Raw genomic sequence first — 24,792 nt, forward strand, 5'->3', positions numbered from 1 at the left:
TGTGAATTCCACAGCAAGGGTGTCTTGGGGCATTGGCAGCACATCTGTAGACTGAAAAGATGATCTCCCTGCCTACTCTTCAACCCACAAATGGGTAACTGGACAGACGGAACGGCATTAGGATCCACGGGTGGGCGAAAAGAGTGAGACTCAGATTGGAAAACTGGCTACCCAGGTCCCCGGAGAGTTCGACAGGATAGTTTGATGGAGATGAACAAAGAGATAAATAAAGGGATAAATAAAAAGATCTCTCCTCTCTGCCCGTCCTTTCATTTCCAAGTGTGTAAGTTATTGTACCATCCGTCCAGGGGCAGGACGTCTCTTCAACTGGCAGGGGAAATTCCCAGAATGCTACAGGAGCTACTCGGCTGGGACCCAACCAGAAAGGGGGCTGCTATTCTGGCGGCTAGGCTGTTTCAGCGTTTCAGTCCATGCTGTGTCCCTTCCTCTTATTTCTCGACCAAAGCTTACTCAAGGTAGGACAAACAACCACCAAGTAAGATACTGTCCTGCTGGGACATGCTTTTAAAAAAATGGCGTTCTGAGAAATGAAAGGCAGAATGGGAAGACAGTGACACGGAGGAGTTCTCGACACGTCCACACGTGCTGTCCGTCCGTTCGACAGACACAAGGCGGCTAGGAACCAAGATGCATTTCTCAGCAGGGGCCAAACATTGTGTGCGTGGAAGAGTTCTACCATTCCAGGCCTTGTGAGGGGGTACGAGAAAGGAAAACCACTACTGGGCCTGCACCGCAACCCCGTTTTTCAGAGCGAGTGTTCTTTCACGTATCACTTGGCTGGCCTGAAGGCCAATCTCCAAGCTGAGAAGCCAAGTCCTTTCCCTTTCTCCCCTTCATTCGTTCGTTCATTCATTCGCCATGGCCAGACCTAGAAACCAGCCCGATGCCTTTCCTCAAACGGGAGATTTCAGCAGTCACGGAGGGGGAGTGCACCTGGTGTGCCTCTGTCCGTCTTCCTCTTGGAGTCAGCTAGGAGGGGTTGTAAAGCTATCAGGCTTCTTTGAGGGCCAAAGAGAAGCAGCAGGCCAACCAGCGGTCATCTGCAGGACAGGCTAGTGGCCTGTGGGCGGCTAGCTGCCCACTACTGGGAAACTCTGCAGAGAGGAGTGTTTGGAGGAAGGAAGAGGAGTAGAGAAGCCAAGGAGAGACAGACCGGTGTCACTCCTTCCTCCCTATATTAATCTCTTGCCTTTGCTCATCCCCTCAAAGCTGTATGACTGCCCCATGTCCTCCTCATCGTCATCTTCCCTCCCTCGTCGTCCTCATCATCAACGGCATGGTGAAGATGGTGCCCAACTGGGCTCAGGCTTTCGGTCCTCAGTGGTCCCTGGTCCAGGTCCTTGATACTGTCCCAGTCTTTATCCATCACTCCAAGGACCTCGTCCAAGATGGAAGGCCCGAGGTCCAGCTGGAAGGACAGAAAGGACTCACCGTACTCCAGAGCGGGGCTCTCTAAGGAGATCTTCTGGTGAAGGTTCCAGCTGGCATCTTCGTGGGCCACCTGCGGCTGCTGGTCTTCCATGACCACATAGCTTCCGTCAGGGGTTGACGTTGCCGGGCTCTGGATCACGCCATTTCCCCCCTTCCCCGGGGGAGACAGCAGTTCAAAATGGCCGGAATCCGCTCCAGAAACAGAGAGGTGGTCTGGAGACCCGGAGACCTCCGAGGCCAGCCCGTTGGCCTTGGAGCCCCCGTGGTTGCTGAGGAACGACGTGTCCCCAAAAGCGTCTCCGCCCCGGCCGATGTGCATCGTGTGCCTGAAGTCCCCCAAAGGGGCGCTGATCATGGCCCGGTCCAGGCGGGGCCGCTTCTTGGAGTGGGAGACCGGAGATTGCTTGAGGATGGGCATCTGGGGAGAAAGGAAGAGAAGGAGGGTGAGAAGGAGGGTGAGAAGCAGTCTTCCCATTAAAGCCAGTAGGGCCTGCCGCTCCTGTGGCAGAAATCTGGGCAACCAGATCCATCATTCGGCAAGTAATTACCTCACACCCATCCATAAATTCTTCAAAAAAAGTTCCACCCTCGGTTGCTCGATCTGCAAAATGGGAACTGCTTTTGCAGTGACCCTGCCTCACAGGACTGTCAGCATTTTTAATTAATTAATTTATAATTTGATTTCCCGGCCTTCCTTCCCCTGGGGGGCCCAGGGCGGCTTACAACAACAACAGCCACGAAATCCACCCAGTTCCCATAAAATGCATCCAGCGATGCCTGAGCCAGTATCTCAAATAAGAGGGGGAGGGCAGAGGGGCGGGAGAGAGGCGAGTTCTGTTGGAACGGCAAGACTGCACAACAGCCTGTGCAAACGAACGCCACTGCCTTAAATTAGGAGCAAACCGGTCCGAGCTGGACTTTAGATCTGGGGCAGGCTGAAGCTTATTTATTATTTTATCAAGCGTTACCGAGAATTAAGCTGGGTGCTGTAGGAAAACGAAAAAGCCAAAACAGAGCGTGCCCTGCCCTCGAGCTTATCGTTTAAAAAATTCTCCTGCTAAAAATGCGTGTGCCACCCTTCCTCCGAGAAGTTCAGGATGCTGAGGACGGGGACGGCCCCATTTTATCATTACAACCATCCCAGGAGGTAGGTTGGGCAGAAGGCATTGCTCCGAGGCTACGCAGAGCGCTTCAGGGGCGTAGTGCAGAGGGTCTGAGACCCAAGACTCCCACATCACAAGGAATCTTGGAGGATGGCACTGGGGGGGGGAAGGGGGGGATTTGTCCCTTAGGATACTGACTGAGATGGCAGATTTCGCCATAGGTCAAAAGGAATTAATGCCAGGAAGAACCTTTCCAGTCCCAAACCAGGTGTCTTGCTCCCATCCACGGAATCCGCAGCCCAACAACTTGTTCAACCAGTTCCTTGTGTTGAGGAACGTTTTGACTGCTCTAAGGCTGGGGTGGTCGCAGAACATCTGGATTCCTGAGGATGGGAGATGGCTACGGAGGGAAGAATGGCAAGAAAGCCAGGATTCCGAAGGCCCAAAGATCTAGGAGATCTAGGAGAGAGATCTAGGGCATCTGGGGCTGGGGGAATGGGACTGGAAGTCTTCTGCTGAAAGCAAAGTCTCGCTGGAAATTCCTGAAGCCCAGTCTTCCATGTTCCTCTGCTATCACCCCAAGGACAGAGAGCACCAGGGGCATCAAAGAAGGCTGAGGAGACCTCAGTTAGGACTGCCAGCTCTTGGATACCAGGGAAGAGAGTTCTGTGATGCCTGAGTCCAAAGCAGCCATTTTGTGTAAGGGAATGGATCTCTATTGTGTGGAGATCGGTTGTCATTCTGGAGATATCCAAATAGGGTTGCCAGCTCAGGGTTGAGAAAGACCTGGAGATCTGAGGGGTACAGACTGATAAGAGACCTTAGCAAGGTACCATGCCATAGAGTCAACCCCCCTCCCCACCAGCAGCCATTTTCTCCAAGGGAACCAATCTCTGTCAGCCGTAAGGCTGAGATCTCCCCAGGTCCTGTATAGAGGCTAGAAACCTTAGACCAGTGGTGGCGAACCTTTGGCACTCCAGATGTTATGGACTACAATTCCCATCAGCCCCTACCAGCATGGCGCCATGCTGGTAGGGGCTGATGGGAATTGTAGTCCATAACATCTGGAGTGCCAAAGGTTCGCCACCACGGACTTAAACCCTACACCACAGGGGGTTTCTCATCATCTCCCCCCCAAATGTGCCTCATGGCACAGAATTCTCCCCATGGTATGATGATCTAGGACACAGGTGTCAAACTCGCGACCTTCCAGATGTTATGGACTACAGTTCCATCATCCCCTGCCAGCATGATGCTGGCAGGGGATGATGGGAACTGTAGTCAATAACATCTGGAGGGCTGCAAGTTTGACACCTATGATCTAGAGCAGGGGTAGGGAACCTGCGGCTCTCCAGATGTTCAGGAACTACAATTCCCATCAGCCTCTGTCAGCATGGCCAATTGGCCATGCTGGTAGGGGCTGATGGGAATTGTAGTTCCTGAACATCTGGAGAGCCGCAGGTTCCCTACCCCTGATCTAGAAGCTTGAGATGAGCCACATTTCATGGGAAAGACAGTGCCACATTGGGGGTAATGGCCCGGGGCAAATGCGGGGGGGGGGGCCAAAGAGGGTGAGGAGGGAAACCAAGAAGAAAACCCAAACAAGTTTCTCCCTACCACAGAGATCAAAAGTGCTGACGGGAGTGGAAAAAGGCTGGGGAGGAGAGAGAAAGCCGAGTCAGCAATGGCTGGTAGGGGAAAAAAACGTGGCTTGGGAGGAGGTGAGGGAAGAGCCCAGGAGTCCAGTTTCCCAGAATCCTCCACTCTGGACAACACCCCCTCGCTGTAGAACACAAGAAGCTTCAGCCGCCAGAAGCTTCGGAATTAACTCTCAGGCACCAAAATCTTTTTGTAGGGTTTGCAGGGATTAGGGGGTCCTGACCTGGCTAGCTCTGGCTAGCCTGCTCTTATCAGATCTCAGAAGCCTAAGCGGGGTCAGACCTGGTTGGCACTTGGATGGGAGGCTAATGAGGAAGTCCAAGATTGCTATGCAAAGGCAGGTAAGGGCAGACCACCCTGGAAGGTCTTTTCTTGCGAAAACCCTACAGTCGTGACAAAATGGGGGTGGGAAATCAGAGCCCTTCTGCACAGAGAGCCCCAAACAGAAGTGTTAACTTCTATTCGACACCCTTGAAAGCTTTTAGCCCTGTTCTCTTAGCCTCGCGCCTGTTCCTTCTCTCTCGGCTTTTCACCGGCGTCAAAATATAAGATTGGAAGCTCTTTGTGGCAGAGGCGTTCCTCCCATTGGGCAAAGTGGGCAGTTGCCACCAAGGCCCACACTTATTGGGAAGCATAAAAACTGCAGGTTCGTTTGTGGGATTTTTTAATATAATGTGATGGTGACTTTGAAATGACCTGGTGGAAAAAAATCTTTGTTTGGTCACGGTGGGGGAGGGTGGCTGCCGGGGGGGGGGGGGGCATCAAACTCAGGTTTTGCCCAGGGCTCCAGTTTGCCTAGGTACGCTACTGCTGTGCAGGCAGGGGACCTGACTACATTGCTACTCTTCAAAGTGCCACAGCGGGCCCCAGCAAGTGCTCTGCTAAAAACAAAATCGCTGCCCTGATCCTGCAAAGAGGTGGAAGGGGAAGATACCAAGAGGGGTACTTCTACATAGCTATCGCCAACTTAACTGGGTGCCTTGCAGTGTCAGTGCAATGAACACAGGTAACTTCACGTAAATACCCCCAAGTGTCAGATCACTCTCCCACTGAAAGGCTGAAGTAAGGAATTGGGGAGAAAGGAAATTTGTTAGACTCCTCCCTGTTTCTCTTTCCGTCTTTCAGGGATGGGCTCAGTTTTTGTTGAGACTTATTTCCGCCTTTCTTAGTAGTAATACCGTACGGGTTTAAAGATGGATTTCAATGTGACATCATGCAAAAGCATTAACGTGTTTGTATGTAACTGCGAAAACGGAGAGTGAAATAAAATAGCAGCGAGACTAATTTCGCGACTAGTAAAGGTGAACAGACTAATTTAGCGACTAGTAAAGGTGAACAGTTAAAGGGGGTGAAAATGCAGAAGGGAGTCGCCTCCCCCCACGCCTCACTGCCCCTGTTTTGAGGAAAGGTACTGCTGGAAGGCCCTCATCTCAATGGTCCAGATCTTGTCAGATCTCAGAAGCCAACCAGGGTTAGTGCTGACTAGCATTTGGATGGGAGACCCCCAAGGAACACCAAGGTTGTGACATGGAGGCAGGCAACGGCAACTCCCCTCCGAGCGTCTCTTGCCTTGAAAACCCACCAGGAGTCGCCATAAATAACATGTGAAAAAAAGCATTGGGGAAGAGTATATTTTAGCCTCATCCACGAGCAGGCACAGGACTTTAACCAACCGTCCCTAGCTGAGCTGACCTAGATGCAACCAGAGTTTTTTCCAATATGTGGAGTTTGTTTCCAGAGCGCCCTGACCTGGATAGCTCAGGCTAGTCTGATCTCATCCAATTCCAAAAGCTGGGCAGAAGCTGGTCTTGGCTACTGCTAGAATGGGAGACCCCCGAAGAATACCAGGGTCCTAAGGTGGAGGCAGGCAACGGCAACCCACCACTGAACACCTCTCGTCTTAAAATCCGTCCTGGGTTGGCAGAAGTCAGCTGGGATTTGACAGCGCTTTACACACACACACAATGGTGGCAGCGTGCTTTATAATGGAGTGACACAGTCTCCAGTTTTCTTTTCTTTTTTTTTTAAAACAGCACTTACTGGATAACCTTGGGCCAGGCCTTTGGAGGAAAAGTAGGAAAACACTGTAATTAGTAATTGAAGCACAGGGAATATTTACTGTCTGACAGGTAGCCAAATTCCACGCGCTAACTAGAACAGCAGCATAAACACAGGATGGGGGCCGGGATAAGCGTGGCATTTTACCTGCACGGAGGGAACTATACTAACAGTGCCGTCTTTAGCAGCGTTAACACCTGCTGCATCAATTTAAGTCAACTTAAGGCTTAGATGGGTATCGCTCCTCTTGGGATGGCACTGTAAGGCAGACGAAAAGCCGCTTGCTTGGTTTCTCACCAAATTCGTGGCCCGAAGTTGAGGAGTAACTCCCTCAGAGGCGTATCAAAACAGGGAAGCTTTCCAAACGTTTGAGGCTTTTTCTTTTGGTTGTAGGGCAGGTATGTGTGGGCATATGGGCCATGAAAGAAAAATAAGTGGTTATTTTTATTTAGTGAATTCACAACCTGCTATCAGAACGGCTATGTTTGAGCTCATCTAGCTCAGGAGTCTGCAACCTGCAGCTCTCCAGATGTTCACGGACTACAAATCCCATCAGCCATGCTGGCAGGGGCTGATGGGAATTGTAGTCCATGAACATCTGGAGAGCCGCAGGTTGCAGACCCCTGATCTAGCCCAACATCCTGTTTTCTGTCTGGGACTCTCGAAGGAGGATACACGCTAACCGACCAACAAAAACAACCATTCAGAAAACAACCCGGGGGAAACCAAGAACGTATCCCATAAAAATCAATAATCGGAAGACACGTTAATTGCAGGAAGTCCACTGTAAAAGATATTCTGAATGTCCATTTAGAAGGACCAAATACCCAAAAGCAGGCCTTCTTTGGAAGAAGTCCACACCACAGGGGGTGTGCGGATGCCAAGAAAGCCCATTTCTGATTGATAATGAAGCCATGGAGGTCAAGACATACAATAATTCAAAAGATTTCAAAGATAAATATACAAATGAAGCCTGAGGCTTATCTGTTGGAACTTATGGGTAGATCTCTCGAAAGAAAACATGGAACTTTGTTTTCACAGATGGCAGCCGCCACCAGAATAATATATGCACAGAAATGGAAAACTCCAGCTATGCCTACAATCGAACAATGTTGGGTGAAGGTATTAGAGTTGCCAGAGATGGCCAAGTTAACTTTGCTACTCAAGGAAAAGAACTTAAGAACATAAGAACATAAGAAGGAGCCTGCTGGATCAGACCAGAGTCCATCTAGTCCAGCACTCTGCTACTCGCAGTGGCCCACCAGGTGCCTTTGGGAGCTCACGTGCAGGATGTGAAAGCAATGGCCTTCTGCTGCTGCTGCTCCCCTGAAGGCACCTGGTCCTGCTAAAGGGATTTTGCAATCTGAGATCAAGGAGGATCAAGATTGGTAGCCGTAGATCGACTTCTCCTCCATAAATCTGTCCAAGCCCTTTTTAAAGCTATCCAGGTTAGTTTATGAACAACTGGAAATCCTTGATAGAGTATTTAGACTAAACAGGGAAAAATGGATGACTAATGGTTTTGAAGGCGAAGGAATTATAAAATAAGAAACTAGTAGAGAACAGTGAGATTTTTAAATTAGTACTCAAGTTTTAATTTTACTTTGGTGCTTAATGACCATGCCAAAAAAATGTTTGAGGGTTTAAAGATTAATAATCGGTGTGGAAGAAATAGAGAGTCATGAAGTACTTATGAAATAAGCACGTCGCAGTTTGGCGAATTTTTGAGTCTCGCTCCGCGTTTTGGATTTTGCAAAGATTTTGAAGCGTAAGGAAAGAAACTGGGAAAAGAAGATGATGAAGCCATCGGATCCCAAAGAGTAAGAAAACATATACAGGAGAAGAGGCACCCTCACCCTTTGAAAACTTATTTGCAAGGATGTTTTAGTGGGTGGGGGGGGGGGAGAGGTGAAAAAACGCAAGCAAATCCCCCAAACAGAAGTTGACGGATGACATACGGATTGTGCACAATAAGCGTGCGCCGATCGCGCGCGCACAAACCGAGCGAGATGCGAGCAACAGCTGGGCATCACAACTGCCACAGTCATACCCCTGGCGTGGAGCCAGGCCAACTCAACTCTACAACCTCCTGGGAGAAAATATCTGTTCCCTTTCCCCTCCACGTTTCCCCGCTCGGCGGATGACAGATACGGTTACTGGCCCCGCAGGAGAATGACGGAATTTCCTTCTTTAAAAAAAAAGAAAAGAAAAAGAAATGAAGTCCTTTGAATAAAAGAGTTAAGGAAATGATTGGGGGGTGGGTGGGAATGGGAAAATAATTCCTCTTGCTCAGCCTCTGAGGAGCCAGGATTGTTGACAGCTTATGAGCAAAGAAAGCGACGCATGGCTTTCTAGGCGCTGGGATATCTGGAGTTCCTGGACTCTCACTGGAAGGGGGATAAAATCTTTGCAGGGTCAAAATGAAGGGGCCACTGGTGAGGGCATGAGATCTGGGGTTGACTGGCAAGACGAAGGGGGAGACCTGGGGGACAGGCCAAGGGGAACCAAGACAAGGGCAGAGGGATCAGAGGTCTCGGGGGAAAACGTGCCAAGAAATCCATGCGATGGTCTCTGACCGGGGAGCCGTTTGCTCAGCCGCAACCCAAACCCACGCCCGCTCCCTTGCTTTCTGCCCAGCCGTGGAATGATTTATGACTCCTCGCTCAGTCATCCCACCAGAAAGGCCGAGAGCCAGAGGCTCACATTTTGCGAGGAGGCTGCACGTTGACACGGAGCCCGAACCACGCTTGGCACCGAATCATCTGAAATAAAAATACTCCCCTCTCCTTCCATGAGTGCCGTGCGAGAAACGCCTGCCTTCTGATTCCGAGGCTCCTGCAAATAAGGCCCAAGAGAGAACCCCTTCCTCGGTCCCAGAGAAGACCCCCCTGCCTTCTTGCCAATCAACCCCGGGATCCCGGTTCCAAGCCCACCAGAGAACCCGGACTTCTCTTCCCTGCGGGGTTCCGGCTTCCAGCTTCAGCCGAGGGAGATCACTGGCTTTCCGGGAGACCCCACAACTCAAGCACCCAAAGACTTTCCAGTGGGCCCTCCCTACTCCTTGACCCCACAATCCCAGGGCATAAAACCCCCCATTCCCAGCACATGCATGCCTGCAACTCTTCTGGCAGACAGCCGGCATCGGTGAGCCGTCGTGCAGCGTGGCCGTCCCTCCCAAGCACCCTGCTAGAAGGCATCACAGCTGCGGCAAAGGTGTTGCCGAGCCAGCCAGACTCACCTTTCCAAAAAAAGCCTTCTTCGCTCCACAGCTCGGGGTGACTCACAGGACCGTCCCGTTTCGCTGCTTCCTGCTTTTGTAGTCGCCCTGATCCGCTGCCTCCTGCCAAGAGGTCGTGCCAAAAGCAGCAGAGACGCACAGAAAAGCACCCCTTGTTATCCTCCCGGTCGCTACAGTTGGAGCCTGTCGCTGCTCTGTCCAGCCACGTCCAGGAAGTCCACTGGCCGTTCTCAGAAATCCCCGGAAAGTTTCCTCTTCTTCCCTCCTTCCATCTGTCCGGTTTTCATACTCCCTCTCTTCCTGCAGCCTCTTCGTCACACGCCTTCACTCCTCCCTCCTTGGGTGGCGTCCCGGGATCTTTTATTTATTTATGCCTGCATTAAAAAGACGAAACCCAAGATGCTCAGGAGCTCCGGCGAAGCTACACAAAGACGCAAACCCCAAAATGCAACAGAGGAATGGGAACCCAGAAGCCAAGGCAAATATTATCTCAAGGGGGGAAAAAGGAGAAAGGAATCTTTAAAAGAAGGGGGGGACCTCTTTTGCATGTCTTCTGAAGTTCCCCGCATTCCTTAACTTCCGGACTTATTCACAGTATTTGGAAACCAGGCTAAGTGGGGGTGGGGGGTGGAGGGGGAATGCAAATTTTGAAAGACAGGAACGTGGCTTTGGCCTGTGCAGCGGATCTCTGAAGTTTGGGAAATCAAATTGGAGGCAATGAGGCAGCCAGATGGTGAGAAGGGAGACAGGAGAGAGGCAGGAAAAGGGGTATGTGGGGCGTCAGGGCAGCAGTGGCGTAGGAGGTTCAGAGCTCGTGTATCTAATCTGGAGGAACCGGGTTTGATTCCCCGCTCTGCCACCTGAGCTGTGGAGGCTTATCTGGGGAATTCAGATTAGCCTGTGCACTGCCACCGCCAGCTGGGTGACAGGCTGAATCAGGGTAGGGGAGCCTGCTGACTCTCCAGATGTTCAGGAACTACAATTCCCATCAGCCTCTGTCAGCATGGCAATTGGCCATGCTGGTGAAGGCTGATGGAGTGAACATCTGACCCAGGTTAGCTCCTGGGCTAGTCACAGCTTCTCGGAGCTCTCTCAGCCCCACCTACCTCACAGGGTGTTTGTTGTGGGGTGGGGGTGGGGAGAGAAAGGAGATTGTAAGCCCCTTTGAGTCTCCTGCAGGAGAGAAAGAGGGGATATAAATCCAAACTCCACCACCTCCTCCTCTTCTTCTTCATTAAAGGGGCAGCATTTTCAGGTCTAGAGGGGGACATCCAAAATGCAGCATGGGGAGAGAAAGATCCGAAGGGCAGATGGGCATTTGGAAAGGAAAGGCTACCTCGTTTCTCGGCCCCGTAAGTGGGTTCCCCTCCTCGCGCACCCCAACTGCCCTTGTGTGGAGGTTTTGGGAGACTTCTGTAAAAACTGGAAGGCGGCCCCTGGAACCAAGCCTGCCCATCGTGCAAGCCGATGTCGAGTCAGCACATCTGCTGCAGATGTTCCCCAAATTTGCATCCCTTTCATTGGGAGTTTCCTTGCCACACAGCTGGCACTGCGTTGGGCGCTCAGCACCTGCAACAGCTATGCAAACACAGGAGGCAGAAAGGCCAATGGAGACAGGAGAGGTGGCTTTGAAGGCTGGAATGAATGGATCGGGCTGATAAGGCACAGCAATTAATTTCTAGGGCAAGAGGCCCGCCCTCAAAATCTCGACGTGTGGGAGGCAGTAAAGATCCCTTGCACACCCCCAGAGACATTGTCTTCCTGATTGTTTCCACCACTGTTTTGGGATTTATGAGCACTGACATTTATTTATTTGGCAATAAACTCAACTTTTCTCCAAAGACGTTTACATAATTTCCCCCTTATCCATTTTAACCTCATAACAATGACCCTGTGAGGTAGGTCAGGCTGAGAGGGACCCCCTCCCCCTAAGGCAGTGGTGGCGAACCTTTGGCACTCCAGATGTTATGGACTACAATTCCCATCAGCCCCTGCCAGCATGGCCAATTGGCAGGGGCTGATGGGAATTGTAGTCCATATCTGGAGTGCCAAAGGTTCGCCACCACGGCCCTAAGGACACCCCCGTGACTTTCCTTGACATGGGGATTCAAACGTGAGCCCCCCCATAAGAACATAAGAACAAGCCAGCTGGATCAGACCAGAGTCCATCTAGTCCAGCTCTCTGCTACTCGCAGTGGCCCACCAGGTGCCTTTGGGAGCTCACGTGCAGGATGTGAAAGCAATGGCCTTCTGCGGCTGTTGCTCCCGATCACCTGATCTGCTAAGGCATTTGCAACCTCAGATCAAAGAGGATCAAGATTGGTAGCCATAAATCGACTTCTCCTCCATAAATCTGTCCAAGCCCCCTTTAAAGCTATCCAGGTTAGTGGCCATCACCACCTCCTGTGGCAGCATATTCCAAACACCAATCGCATGTTGCATGAAGAAGTGTTTCCTTTTATTAGTCCTAATTCTTCCCCCCAGCATTTTCAATGAATGCCCCCTGGTTCTAGTATTGTGAGAAAGAGAGAAAAATTTCTGTCTGTCGACATTTTCTACCCCATGCATAATTTTATAGATCCTAGTCTGACACTAACCACTACACCACACTGCCCATCATGAAAACAGATTCCAGTCTAAGTCCTGCCTTGAGGTCTTTGTGCGAACTCACTTCTGCAGTGAACTATACAGTTAAGTGTACCTCTGAGCATGCACAAAATACATTTCCTTCCGCACTGTTCATTCTGCTCAGAGGCAAAGAAAAGTCCTAATACACCGAACTTTAGACATCTAACAATAACTCCTTTTTCAAAAAGCCAAATTAAAGTTGCAAGAGGTTACATGAGAAGTCACACGAGAAATTATAAGATTACTTTAACATGATATTAAAATTTTCTGTCCTGTAACCCTAGACCAGGGGTAGGGAACCTGCGGCTCTCCAGATGTTCAGGAACTACAATTCCCATCAGCCCCTGCCAGCATGGCCAATTGGCCATGCTGGCAGGGGCTGATGGGAATTGTAGTTCCTGAACATCTGGAGAGCCGCAGGTTCCCTACCCCTGCCCTAGACCTTGGGATCACACAATAAAATCCTCTGGCAGGACATTCAGAGCAGCCAAAAAAAAATAATTCTCCTTCATGTAATTAATTTGCAAAATGGAAATTGCGCTGTGAGAAAATGTCGCAAAGGTTATTACTGCTGGCTTGGAGAGGACCTCAGACAATCTGCATGAAAATTAGGGCTGCCCATGGCGATTGGCTGGGATGGCGAAATGGAACTTCCATATTCAGAGGCCGCATACCTTAGAATATTAATTCCTGGAGGACAAGAGCCGTGACCTGGTTGTGGGCTTCCTGAAGACTGGCTGGCTGGGTCACATGGAACTTCTCTCAGCTAACTCAAATTAAGAGCAGACAGACGAGAACAGGGTGGGGAAACACGGCAGAGTCTGGGAGAATTGATGGATTTATGTGGAGAGGAACAGAAAATGAAGACTGATTGAAGGAAGGAGAGGAATTTGGGCATGAACAGACTGAAGGAGGAGGAAAGATGGTGGGCAAGATTAGCGGAGACGGGGAGACGTATTGGCCGTGGCTTGGGAGGCAAGGGTGACAGAGGTTGTCCTCCTGACTCATAAATCTCAGAGTCAAGACCTTATTATCTCCATTTACGAATCCCAGGTTCAAAGGGCCTTTTAAAAACAACAACAGCGAAGCAGAGTAAAAAAATGGGGAGAGAGACGACAGGACAGAGGGCGGAAGGTAACCCCTTCACTCCCCACACAGCCAATCCTGCCCTAACTACAGCAATATCCATATATCGGTTTCTTTGGAAAAACCTGAGAGGCAGCGCAGATCTAAAACGACACAAAAACCCCAAAACAGTGAAAAGACAATGCCAGAAGAGCAGCACAAAATAGCAGAACAGTGTGCTGTGCGTTACCGTCCTTTTCACCACGGCCTCTCAAGCAGTCACTTGGGTTGACTTGGCTGAACCATCGCCCATAGTCAGAGGATAATGCAGCGGCTGGTGTGGAAGAAGGAGAAGGAGAAGGAGAAGAAGAAGGAGAAGGAGAAGGAGAAGGAGAAGGAGAAGGAGAAGGAGAAGAAGAAGAAGAAGAAGAAGAAGAAGAAGAAGAAGAAGAAGAAGAAGAAGAAGAAGAAGAACAACAACAACAACAACAACAACAACACGAACAAGACGAACAAGAACAACAACAAGACGAACAAGACGAAGACGACGAAGAAGAAGAAAAAGAAGAAGAGGAGGAGGAGTTTGGATTTATATCCCCCTTTCTCTCCTGCAGGAGACTCAAAGGGGCTTACAATCTCCTTGCCCTGCCCCCCTCACAACAAACACCCTGTGAGGTGGGTGGGGCTGAGAGAGCTCCTGGAAAGCTGTGACTAGCCCAAGGTCACCCAGCTGGAGTGTGTGGGAGTGTACAGGCTAATCTGAATTCCCCAGATAAGCCTCCACAGCTCAGGCGGCAGAGCGGGGAATCAAACCCGGTTCCTCCAGATTAGAATGCACCTGCTCTTAACCACTACGCCACTGCTGATCCTAAGGGAATGAGTCTTCATAGATGGACCACACAAGACAGACTCACTGCCCACATTTACCAGCAGTTCAAAACGTAACCATCTCTGTTGTGAATGGAAAGTGCTGTTGAGTGACAACTGACATTCTCTTGACCTTGTGGTGTTCTCAAGGCAAGAGACTGTCAGAGTTGGTTTGTCCCTTCCTCTGTGGTCTTCCTTGGTGGTCCCTCATCCGAATACTGACCAGGGCTGGTTCTCCTCAGCTTCTAAGATCTGACAAGATGGAGACAGCTGGGGCTATCCAGGTCGGGGTAACCCTCCTCTGCATGTGCTCTCAAGAGACAAACACACATGAAGTCAGTCTCACATGATTCCAAAAAACGCCTCCCATACCTCTTCCCCTCACACTCTAGTTCTCTGTCCACGTAGGCCACCGGGTTGTTGACTCTTGAGAAAGATAGCTCAGGCGATGCCATTGCCCCTAGTAAAAATACCATTGAAGAATGGGCAAATTTCTCCCTCTCCTCCATCCTATATTTTCTCCTCACACTATCTCCACCGTCCACCAGTGGCGTATCTGCCTAGGGACAAGGGGTACCCCTTGTCCCCGGGCGCCACTCTTCTGGTCACGTGGGGGGCGCAAAATCGGCCCCCCACGTGACCAGGAAGTCCTGCTGTCTTGTCATTTTCGCATGCCTCGACCCTGACCAAGGCATGCAAAAATGACGAGGCAGCAGGACTTCCTGCTGACTCTAAGCACCCTAGACCTTGCCCATGTCCATGGTGACATGGGCGGGTCGAGGAGTGGGGGGTGGAGCCTGGGGGCATCAGGGGGTGGAGCTGGGGTGGTGGGCAGCAGAGCCTGGGGGGCGTCCTGGAGACAATTTGTCTCCGGGCACCATTTACTCCTGGTACGCCACTGCCGTCCACTAAGGCCCATTCCGCACGTGCAGAATAATACACTTTCAATCCACTTTCAGTGCACTTTGCAGCTGGATTTTACTGTGTGGAATAACAAAATCCACTTGCAAACAATTGTGAAATTGGATTGAAAGTGCATTATTATGTACGTGTGGAAGTGGCCTCACTCAAACTCTAGAGAAGAAGAGTTTGGATTTATATCCCACCTTTCTCTCCTGTAAGGAGACTCAAGGGGGCTTACAAGCTCCTTTCCCTTCCTCTCCCCACAACAGACACCTTGTGAGGTAGGTGGGGCTGAGAGACTTCTAAAGAACTGTGGAGGATGCGTAATTCATATTTGTATATTGCTAGATATTCAGGTCACATAAATCATTGTGCAATCTAACAACCCTTTAATTAGTACAGAAATGAGAGAGCTGAGGTAGAGCGAGAGCGCCTCCCAGCGAGTTTATGGCAGAGATTAAATCCGAACACAGAACCTGGAGGATCGCAGCTTGGTCGCTTAACGCAAGGCCACTCCAGGTCCCTGTCATTCTGTCCTACAGTCTTGTTTCATAGACCGCAATCTCCTTCGACGCCTACTGCCACGAGTGAACAAATGTGGTAGAATATCTGGGCAGATCGGTATGCAACTGTGCTTATCTGAACTGCTCAAGATGACATTTAAAGTCCTTAGGAGGATACATTTTAAAATGTGCTGTGTCAACACAGAGAACAGGAATGCATCAGAATTGGGCTATTAAAAGTCACATGGTCTCACACCGTTGCCTCCAGAAACATGGTAAGATGTCAGCCAGCTTTCTGTCTTAAGGATCCGGCTCTCTGAGGCCCCTTCCGCACGTGCAGAATAATGCACTTTCAATCCGTTTTCACAACTGTTTGCAAGTGGATTTGGCTATTCCGCACAGTAAAATCCAGCTGCAAAGTGCACTGAAAGTGGATTGAAAGTGTATTATTCTGCACGTGCGGAATGGGCCAGAGACACACGACCTCTAAATATGGAGGTTCCAATTCTAGTTGTCCTGGCAAACATTTTTTCCTTTCTCCAAGAACTTGTTTAATCTTTCCTGTTCAAAGTTAACAAAAGGGAATATTGCCACATCTCGCACACATGAATTCTTTAAATCAATGGTGAACCACAGAGGACAATCACACTCTCACATATGGTTGGATGGTCCTGGCATGCAGATATTTCTAAGAAAATGGTGGTCACAACTCTTGTGTGTGTGCACACGTGCAGGCAATATTATGGAAGTTGTTGGCCAATATGCGGGCCGGGGGGGGGGGGGGAGCTGTTCCAATCAGGCTAACAAGGAATGGTTTGAAAGATCTAAGAATTGCAGCAAAATAGTTGAGGAACTATTTGTTTATTAAATATTGGAGGAGGAGAAACAGTAAAGCTACTGATTTATTTTTTCGACAAGTTACTGCAATTTGGTATAAGGATATTGACAAGGATATTTACAAGCTGGAATGGGTCCAGAGGAGGGCGATCAAAACGTTAAAAGGTCTGGAATCCATGCCCTATGAGGAGAACCTGTGGGAACTGGGTAGATTTAGTCTGAAGAAGAGAAGGTTAAGGGGCGACATGATAGCCATGTTTAAATATTCGAAGGGATGTCATATTGAAGAGGGAGCAAGCTTGTTTCTGTTGGTCCAGAGACTAGGACAAGGAGTAATGGATTCAAGTACAGAAAGAGATTCCACCTAAACATTAGAAAGAACTTCCTGACAGTGAGGGCTGTTCAAAAGTGGAATACGCTGCCTCGGAGTGTGGTGGAGTCTCCTTTGGAGGTTTTTAAACAGAGACTGGATGGCCATCTGTCAGGAGTGTTTTGATTGTGTGTTCCTGCATGGCAGGGAGTTGGACTGGATGGCCCTTGTGGTCTCTTCCAACTCTATGATTTTATGAAATACTTCTTTAAAAATGCACACACCTGCCAAGTTTAAATAATATTGGGTATGTAAACGAGGACCCAGAAAATTTGGACTCCTGACTTCATAAAGCCGTTGGCCTTTTCCAACCATGGATGCTTCTGCTATCAGGGTCTCAGCTGTTCAATCTGAGGTTATCTAAAATGTTTATTTTCTGTCTGTCCATCCCTCCCTACCCACACACTGGTGAGTCAGCAATATGATGCTCTGCGACGTGACTCATTGATCGGCTTTCATAAATGGAACACACAGCCATGGATACTATAAACCAGCCACTGCTATCTGGAAGACGCTCCTCACTGGAGGGAGATACAGACGAACAGCCAGAACACCAGAGTTCCAGGTCAGAAACGGGAAAGCTGAGGATCCTACAATCCAAATACACAGGAACACTACAGCCGAATACCATAATTATGTGTGTGAGCCATCAAAGTGCAGAGGGCTTTACAAAGCGCAAAAGAACAGGGTCCCTGACCAGTGGTGGGATCCAAAATTTTTAGTAACAGGTCCCCATGGTGGTGGGATTCAAACTGTGGCGTAGCGCCAATGGGGCTGGGCGGGGCACGACGGGGGCGTGGCCGAGCATTCCGGGGGGCGTGGCATTAATAATTTCTCTGTTACTGTAAAAAACTCTTACTGTAAAAAAAAGTTCCTAATTTCCAGCTGGTATCTTTCTGTCCATAATTTAAACTCATCATAGCAAGTCCTATCGTCTACTGCCAACAGAAACAACTACTTCTCCTCTAATTGACTGCCTGTCAAATACTTAATACTTTCAAATACTTAATTTTGTTTCTAGAAATCAAAAGAAGGATACTTTCCTTAAACAAGGGATCATATTTCTAAAACATGTTTTTAAAACAGCCCAACAGGGAGAATTATCCCATTTTCTACCTTCGCTAACCAGCCACATAGGAAACAACAGGACTTTATGATTTTTGGACCTAATGGGATTTCTAACGGAAAAGCCGACTCAATTAGTAACCCCCTCTCGGCACACACAAATAATTGGCAACCCACTCTCGGGAACTGGTGAGAACCTGCTGGATCCCACCTCTGTCCCTGACCCAAGGCACGGATGAACAGGGAAAGAATGTGCCAGCATTCCAGCCATGCATTTTTAGGCTTCATTTCATCACAGGGAAGAGCTGTGGCAAAGAAATGTGGAAGAATTGGGTAAAGAGCAGCATTGCGCAACTGTTAACAAGTGATACCACACATATGTACATAATTATAACAGGAATGAGGGGGTTGTGCATTTTTATATAGGGAATTGACTTCCCTATATGCAATCAATAACATCCAGCAGATTTATTTTCCTTTTTTTTAATTTTAATTTTTTATTCATGCCCTGCCTTTCTCCCCCAGCAGGGACTCAAGGCAGTGCCTCATTCTGCTCTCACCCATTTTATCCTCAAAACAACCCTGCGAGGTAGGTGAGACCGAGAGGGTATAACGGGCCCAGGTCAACGGAACAGGGACTAGGACCGTGGTGGCAAACTTTTGGCACTCCAGATGTTATGGACTACAATTCCCATCAGCCCCAATTGGCCATGCTGGCAGGAGTTGATGGGAATTGTAGTCCATAATATTTGGAGTGCCAAAAGTTCGCCACCACTGGACTAGGATGTTAAAAGTTGACCTGGAACAAGCGGAGTCACACGCCCCCTGTGGTGCAGGAGAACTTGCTTGGCTCAGACCTTTGGCCACAGTGATAATGATGATGATAATGAGTCGGCCAACACTGCAGGGGACGCTTTGCTCAGCCCCACTCCTGGTCACCTGTCACCCTCCAGAGAAACAGCCTGTCAGGCCCTTTCCTAAAGGAACAGCCTGGCCCCACAAGACACCCCCAAAGAGCTTCACTGGATTGGACCAAAAGAGGCATTCTAGACAAGGCCAGAATTTGGAAGGCCCAAGTTCGAATCCTCACTCTACCGTGGAAGATCACTGGGCAACAGTGGGCCAGTCATTCTCAAAGGCCAGCCCACCTCGCAGGGCTGTTGCAATGGTAAAATAGAGAGGAGGAGGAGGAGGAGGAGGAGGAGAAGGAGAAGAAGAAGAGGAGGGGTTTGGATTTATATCCCCCTTTCTCTCCTGTAGGAGACTCAAAGGGGCTGACAATCTCCTTGCCCTTCCCCCCTCACAACAAACACCCTGTGAGGTAGGTGGGGCTGAGAGAGTTCCAGAAGCTGTGACTAGCCCAAGTTCACAGGCTAATCTGAATTCCCCAGATAAGCCTCCACAGCTCAGGCGGCAGAGCGGGGATTCAAACCCAGTTCCTCCAGATTAGATACACGAGCTCTTAACCTCATAGGCCACTGCTGCTCCTGTTTAGAGGAGGTTGTATGCCATCCCCACTGGGGTATAAATAGCAAAATAAATAGCAAGGCCCCAACACAACACTTTGTCCCGATGCCGATATTCAGCAAAAGCCCTGAGGGAGTGAGGCTCAAACAGGAATAACCTGGGGATGCTGGAGAGAGAAGTGAAGCGGGGGTGTGTGTGTGTGTGTGTGTGTGATCTGGCCACAGCGGGGGACATCACATGAGGGTCACATGTAAGTTCCTTGGAGCAAGGGCGCATCTCATTCGCTTATGCGGCTTTATAAAGCAGTGTGTTCGAGGATCATTCCACAACATTCGTTCTCCGCTTGGCTGAAGGCTGGCTGAATGCCTTAAAAGAAGCTGTTTTCTCGGATTCCAATTCCCCTCGCTGCGCAAAGGGGAAATGAGAACGATAGGGGCCTCTTCTCAGATATGAAACTGCTGGCAAATAAGACGTTTCTATCACATGCCGTGCGGCCAAAGCACAGTGTCTGCTAAGGAGGTCAGTATCATCCAAATCAACACTTTTTTGGTCATGACTGACAAAATGGAACCTCCATGTTCACAGGCAGCATACCTTAGAATACTGAGGTCAAACAGTGGAGTGGCCTTAAAATAGCTTTTGCATGCAGCCACTGTCAGAAACAGGATGCTGGAGGAGAAAGAACAACAGAGGAGAAAGAACAACGTAGCAGCAGTGGCGTAGGAGGTTAAGAGCTCATGTATCTAATCTGGAGGAACCGGGTTTGATTCCCAGCTCTGCCTCCTGAGCTGTGGAGGCTTATCTGGGGAATTCAGATTAGCCTGTGCACTCCCACACGCGCCAGCTGGGTGACCTTGGGCTAGTCACAGCTTCTTGGAGCTCTCTCAGCCCCACCTACCCCACAGGGTGTTTGTTGTGAGGGGGGAAGGGCAAGGAGCTTGTAAGCCCCTTTGAGTCTCTTTACAGGAGAGAAAGGGGGGATATAAATCCAAACTCCTCCTCCTCCTCTTCTTCTTCTTCTTATGTTCTTATACCGAGAGCTGAAGGGGACTGAGAAACAGGATTTCTGTTTCCTCTGGGAAAGGGCCGAGGGTTAGCTTAAGAGGAGAGCAAACCAGCAATAACATACGCAAATATTTGAGCATGCACACAAGACCTCAGTTTACCTTTTTAACAAACAACGTTAGCGGCCACACCAGCAAACAGCAGGGGGGGAAATCAATCAACTAGGCCCGCAGGAAAGAAAATCACATGACACAATTCAATCGCAGGCCTACACCAGTGACGGAACGCCAATTTATATAACACGGTGCCCTGCCCTCTCTCGCTGCCCTGGAGATATGGAACACGCTTGGAACATGCTTCGCGCCATGTAATCTTCAAAGGCGCGGCCGGGACAGCGCGGGCCCGTGCCCCGACAGGGCAGGTTTCGCCTGGGAAAGCAGATGGGCTTTGCCAAAGTGAAAAAAAACAAAACAAAACAAAACAAACCCTTCGATGGTTTTCTACCCACATGCAAGAAGTTACAGCAAACCCCCGGAGATTCGTTCACCGAAAGCGTCCTGTTCCAGAAATATGAGACGGTCGGCCAGCTTGCCATAATTGGACATGCTAGCACACACGTGCGCACGGTTGCACAACTCCCTTGCGTGCAAACATACCCTCAATTTCCTAGGTGCCATTAATTTACTCCCCAGCTCACCCACACAGACATTTCAGACCTATATACAAACTTGTTGCCCAAGATCTATAGCCTACATTCCCAATCTTTGCCCACTCACGCATCTCGTGGCAACCCATTTCTCTAATATTGTGCCCCCATATTAGCAAACCCATAACTTTTTTGACGCATCCCCAAACACTCACGTACCCCAGGTTGGAAACCACCGGCCTACATCCTTGTTGACTGTGTATTTATCGAAGAACCCGTTTCTCACACGGTCACTCGTGTTCCCAAGCAGGAGTATGGAGACCCTTACCCAAACACACACAGAGAGCAGATACATCTGTACATAACCCTATTAGTTTTCTCCTGACGCCTGGCCTCCTATCTGTTCCTTCTTCTTGGACTGGTTGTCATCTGCCCTCTGGTACACACATGCCCTCTTTTCGATAACCCACCCTCTTGGATTGGAGCCACACAGAGAAACAGAAACCTCTACGCCATCCAGCACAAATTGTCCAGGACACAGCCTACTACAGGAGCACCCCAGGTGGCTCCAAACCCCCTCTTGCCAATAGTCCAGATAACCTCAGACAGTCCCAGACTCCTTATTGTAATGCTCTCAGTCACAAGCTAAACTCCCTTTCTTGAAACAGCCAGCCTGGGTTAGGGGTTAGAGGCGGGGGACTCTAATCTGGAGAAGCGGGTTTGGTTCCCCACTCCTCCACATGAGCAGCGGAGTCTTATCTGGTGAACCGGGTTTGTTTCCCCTCTCCTGCGCATGAAGCCTGCTGGGCGACCTTGGGCTAGTCACAGTTCTCTCAAAACTTTCTCAGCCCCACCCAAGGGGTCTGTTGTGGGGAGAGAAAGGGGGGGAAAGTTTGTAAGGCGCCTTGAGTAAAGGAGAGAAAGGGCGGGGGGGGGGTATAAATCCAAACTTTTCTTCTGAAATCCCACCAACACCAAAGGGTTTCCTGAGCTCTTTTTCAAGAGAATCCACCCAGCTCCCTACAATCCAAGCGCCTTTTGCAGGATCAGAGAGGGGCTCCCGGCTGCCAGAGTCTCCAAGAAACACCCGTTTCTGACCCATCCCGCCACCCAAAGAGCCCAGGCGCCCGGCTGATCTTGAACCTGCAAACCCTGCAAACCAATCCCAGGGAGCCCAGGCGCCCCACGGCTGCCCCCTGGCTCCTGCCCCCCCACCTCCCAGCCCGGCGCCCTCACCTCCTTCTCCATCCCGTCCTCGCCCAGCGACTCCATCCACTTCCAGCAACTCCTCGTTACGCAAACTCCGTTCCCAGTTTTTCGGGGGATTTTTTTTTGGCATGCCAACAGTTACAAAGCGAGGGGGGGCGTGGCCGAGGCCACGCCCAGCCGCCGCCGCCCCTCCCCTTTCGGCTCTGTTCTTAAAGAGATACCGGGAAAAACGAGGAAGGGAGAAGCGCGCAGGGAAGGTTTAGAGTAGAGGCGCCGCCAGGGCGCAAGAGGGAAGGGAGGCGGCGGGGCTGGGCATGGCTGGGCACGGGCGAGGGCAGGGGAGGGGAGAAGAAAAAGGAAATTTAAAGCAGAAGAAGCCCCCCCCCCACCCCCACCCCAATAGCACCACCTCTGGCAAAGCCCAACCCTTGGCTGGAATTTCCTGAACGCTGCAGAAAAGTTCCTTTCCCAGCGCGAATAATCTGTTCCAGATGGGAAGGGGGAGGGAGAGGCAGAAAAGTTGGGGGGAGAAGAGCAGGGGGGCGGAGGACGTCAAGGGCTGCGATGCAGAGGAGAAGGAAGAAAAGACCCGGGGGATGGCTCTGGGCGGGGGGGGGGGGGGGGCGTCCGCACGGCATAAAAATGCGGACTTTACACAGTGTGGGACAGACTTCCCTCTCTGATACGCCTCTGAAGATGCCAGCCACAGATGCAGGCGAAACGTTAGGAACAAGATCCACCAGACCACGGCCACGCAGCCCGGAAAACCCACCACAACCACACAGACTTTTTCTTTCTCACTTGGGATGAACTGGAGTCAATGGGTCCCTTCCGCACACGCAGAATAATGCACTTTCAATCCACTTCCACGATTGTTTGCAAGTGGATTTTGCTCTTCCGCACAGCCAAATCCAGCTTCCAAGTGCACTGAAAGTGGATTGAAAGTGCATTATTCTGCATGTGCGGAAGGGGGTGGTTGCAGACCCCGTTGGGTGCCTAAATCGTAACATGTTTCACACATTACCTGAATGGAAAGCCGAAGTGGGCCAGGGTGGAGAAAAGGAGCCGGGCCCAGGCGGTATTTTCACCCTTGACATCGACAAGTAGAATAAAATCTGGTTTTTTACTTTCCTGGCTGCTCAGGTGTGCATAGGGTGTGGCGAGCTCCTATGGGCTCAGAGGGGTGGGGGAAGTCCTGCAGGGTTTGCTGGTTGCAGCTTTCACGCCTGTTTTTGGGAAGCCGCCCCTGGGCAGGGCGTTCCGATTTGCACGTGGCCAGCAGCAAGCCTGCCATGCAAGCATTATGATTATTATTATTATTATTTTCTCTCTCTCTTTTTTTTTGCAGCGTGTGAAATGGGTGTCAGTCTCTTGCCTCCTTTTCCTCCTTTGTGTGGAAACTTTGCACGTGTGTGGAGCTGACCTGTATCTGCACCTGTGCCGGTGTTTCTTTTCGAGTTTTTTTTGCCCACTCTTCCTGGAAGGAGCTCAGGGTGTTTGTGGGCCTCTTGGAAAGAGCTGTCTGGAAACCGTGGGCCCCTTCCACACATGCAGAATAACGCACATTCAATCCACTTTCACAGCTGTTTGAAAGTGGAGTTTGCTCTTCCGCACAGTCAAATCCAACTTCATAGTGCATTGAAAGTGGATTGAAAGTGCATTATTCCGCATGTGCGGAAGGGGTCTTAAGTGAATGGAAGGCTAGTCTTGATGGGCCTTTGGTCTGACCCAGCAGGGCCCTTCTTATATTCCCTACGTTCTTCTTCGTCATTTTTACCTTCACATCAACCTTGTGAGGTAGGGTAGACTGAAGTGGAACTGAAGTCAACCAGTACATTTCATGGGAAGTTGGCCTCCTCCATCTTCGTACAAACACGATAATTTCTCCGCCCCTTGTTAAACCAAGCCCTTTAATAAACTTAAAGTATAAAACAGCCTTAAATGAATAAAAAAGGAAAAAGATCCCACCCAACAGTGGGTACATCTAGGCCTATTTATGAGGGGGTTAGTAAGAAATGGACTTCCCTTTTTAGGAAAACCCTTAAATTCTGTAATTTCAAAGGGATGCCGTGTTAAGTCTGTAGTAGCAAAACACATGGTTGCCAACTGGCCCAGAGAATAATATCCAGTTGTTTTAACAGAGAGTTAGTAGGAGGTTTGTTATTTCCCTGCCATGGAAACCTTTGCCTGCCTATTTCTATGCATTAACCCTTTGTTAAAGGGGCATGCCCCTGAAGGGAATAGCGCAGGCTAGCCCGATTTGGTCTAATCACGAAACTAAACAGGGTCGACCCTAATTAGCATTTGGATGGAAGATCACCAAGGAATGCCACGGACTTAACACAGAGCCAGTCAATGGGACACCACTCCTTGCCTTATGTGGTCATCTGGTTAGTTGACAATCTGAAAAATCAAACAGGATCCTACTGATATTTTAAAGACTACCACAGTTGAGTGTTGTGGCTTTCCCAGGCTGTGTGGCCACGGTCTTCAGTGGCATATGTGACAGTGGCATGGGTGACATACCTCTGAAGATGCCAGCCACAGATGCAGGTGAAACATGAGGAGCAAAAACTACCAGACCACAGCCACTATCATGCCACAGAAAACCACAAACACCCAGTGGATTCTGGCCCTGAAAGTCTTCAACAATACACTAACACAGTTTCTTCCTGCTGTTGGACAAAAACCAAAGAACACGGACTAATTTACTAGCC

The 24,792-nt window shown here is 49.9% G+C and overlaps 1 protein-coding gene across 4 annotated transcripts; it reads right to left on the bottom strand.

Annotated features, from left to right (window-relative positions):
• Nucleotides 1-523: 523 nt before the first annotated feature.
• Nucleotides 524-23,120, bottom strand: CDC42EP5 (CDC42 effector protein 5). Of its 4 annotated transcripts, none has more exons than XM_048518106.1 (3): nt 23,100-23,120; nt 9,511-9,884; nt 524-1,870 (listed from the first exon to the last, which is right to left on the bottom strand). In XM_048518106.1, exon 3 carries the CDS (start codon nt 1,868-1,870, stop codon nt 1,217-1,219), a length of 654 nt encoding a protein of 217 aa, XP_048374063.1. In that variant the 5' UTR covers nt 9,511-9,884; nt 23,100-23,120; the 3' UTR covers nt 524-1,216. The 4 variants fall into 4 exon arrangements, with proteins under 4 accessions (XP_048374063.1, XP_048374059.1, XP_048374060.1 ...); XM_048518102.1 differs by lacking the exon at nt 23,100-23,120 and adding an exon at nt 22,103-22,422; XM_048518103.1 differs by lacking the exon at nt 23,100-23,120 and adding an exon at nt 21,086-21,635.
• Between the last annotated feature and the right edge of the window lie 1,672 nt (nt 23,121-24,792).

Source organism: Sphaerodactylus townsendi, linkage group LG15, assembly GCF_021028975.2.
Source record: "Sphaerodactylus townsendi isolate TG3544 linkage group LG15, MPM_Stown_v2.3, whole genome shotgun sequence".
Classification (NCBI taxonomy): Eukaryota; Metazoa; Chordata; class Lepidosauria; order Squamata; family Sphaerodactylidae; genus Sphaerodactylus; species Sphaerodactylus townsendi.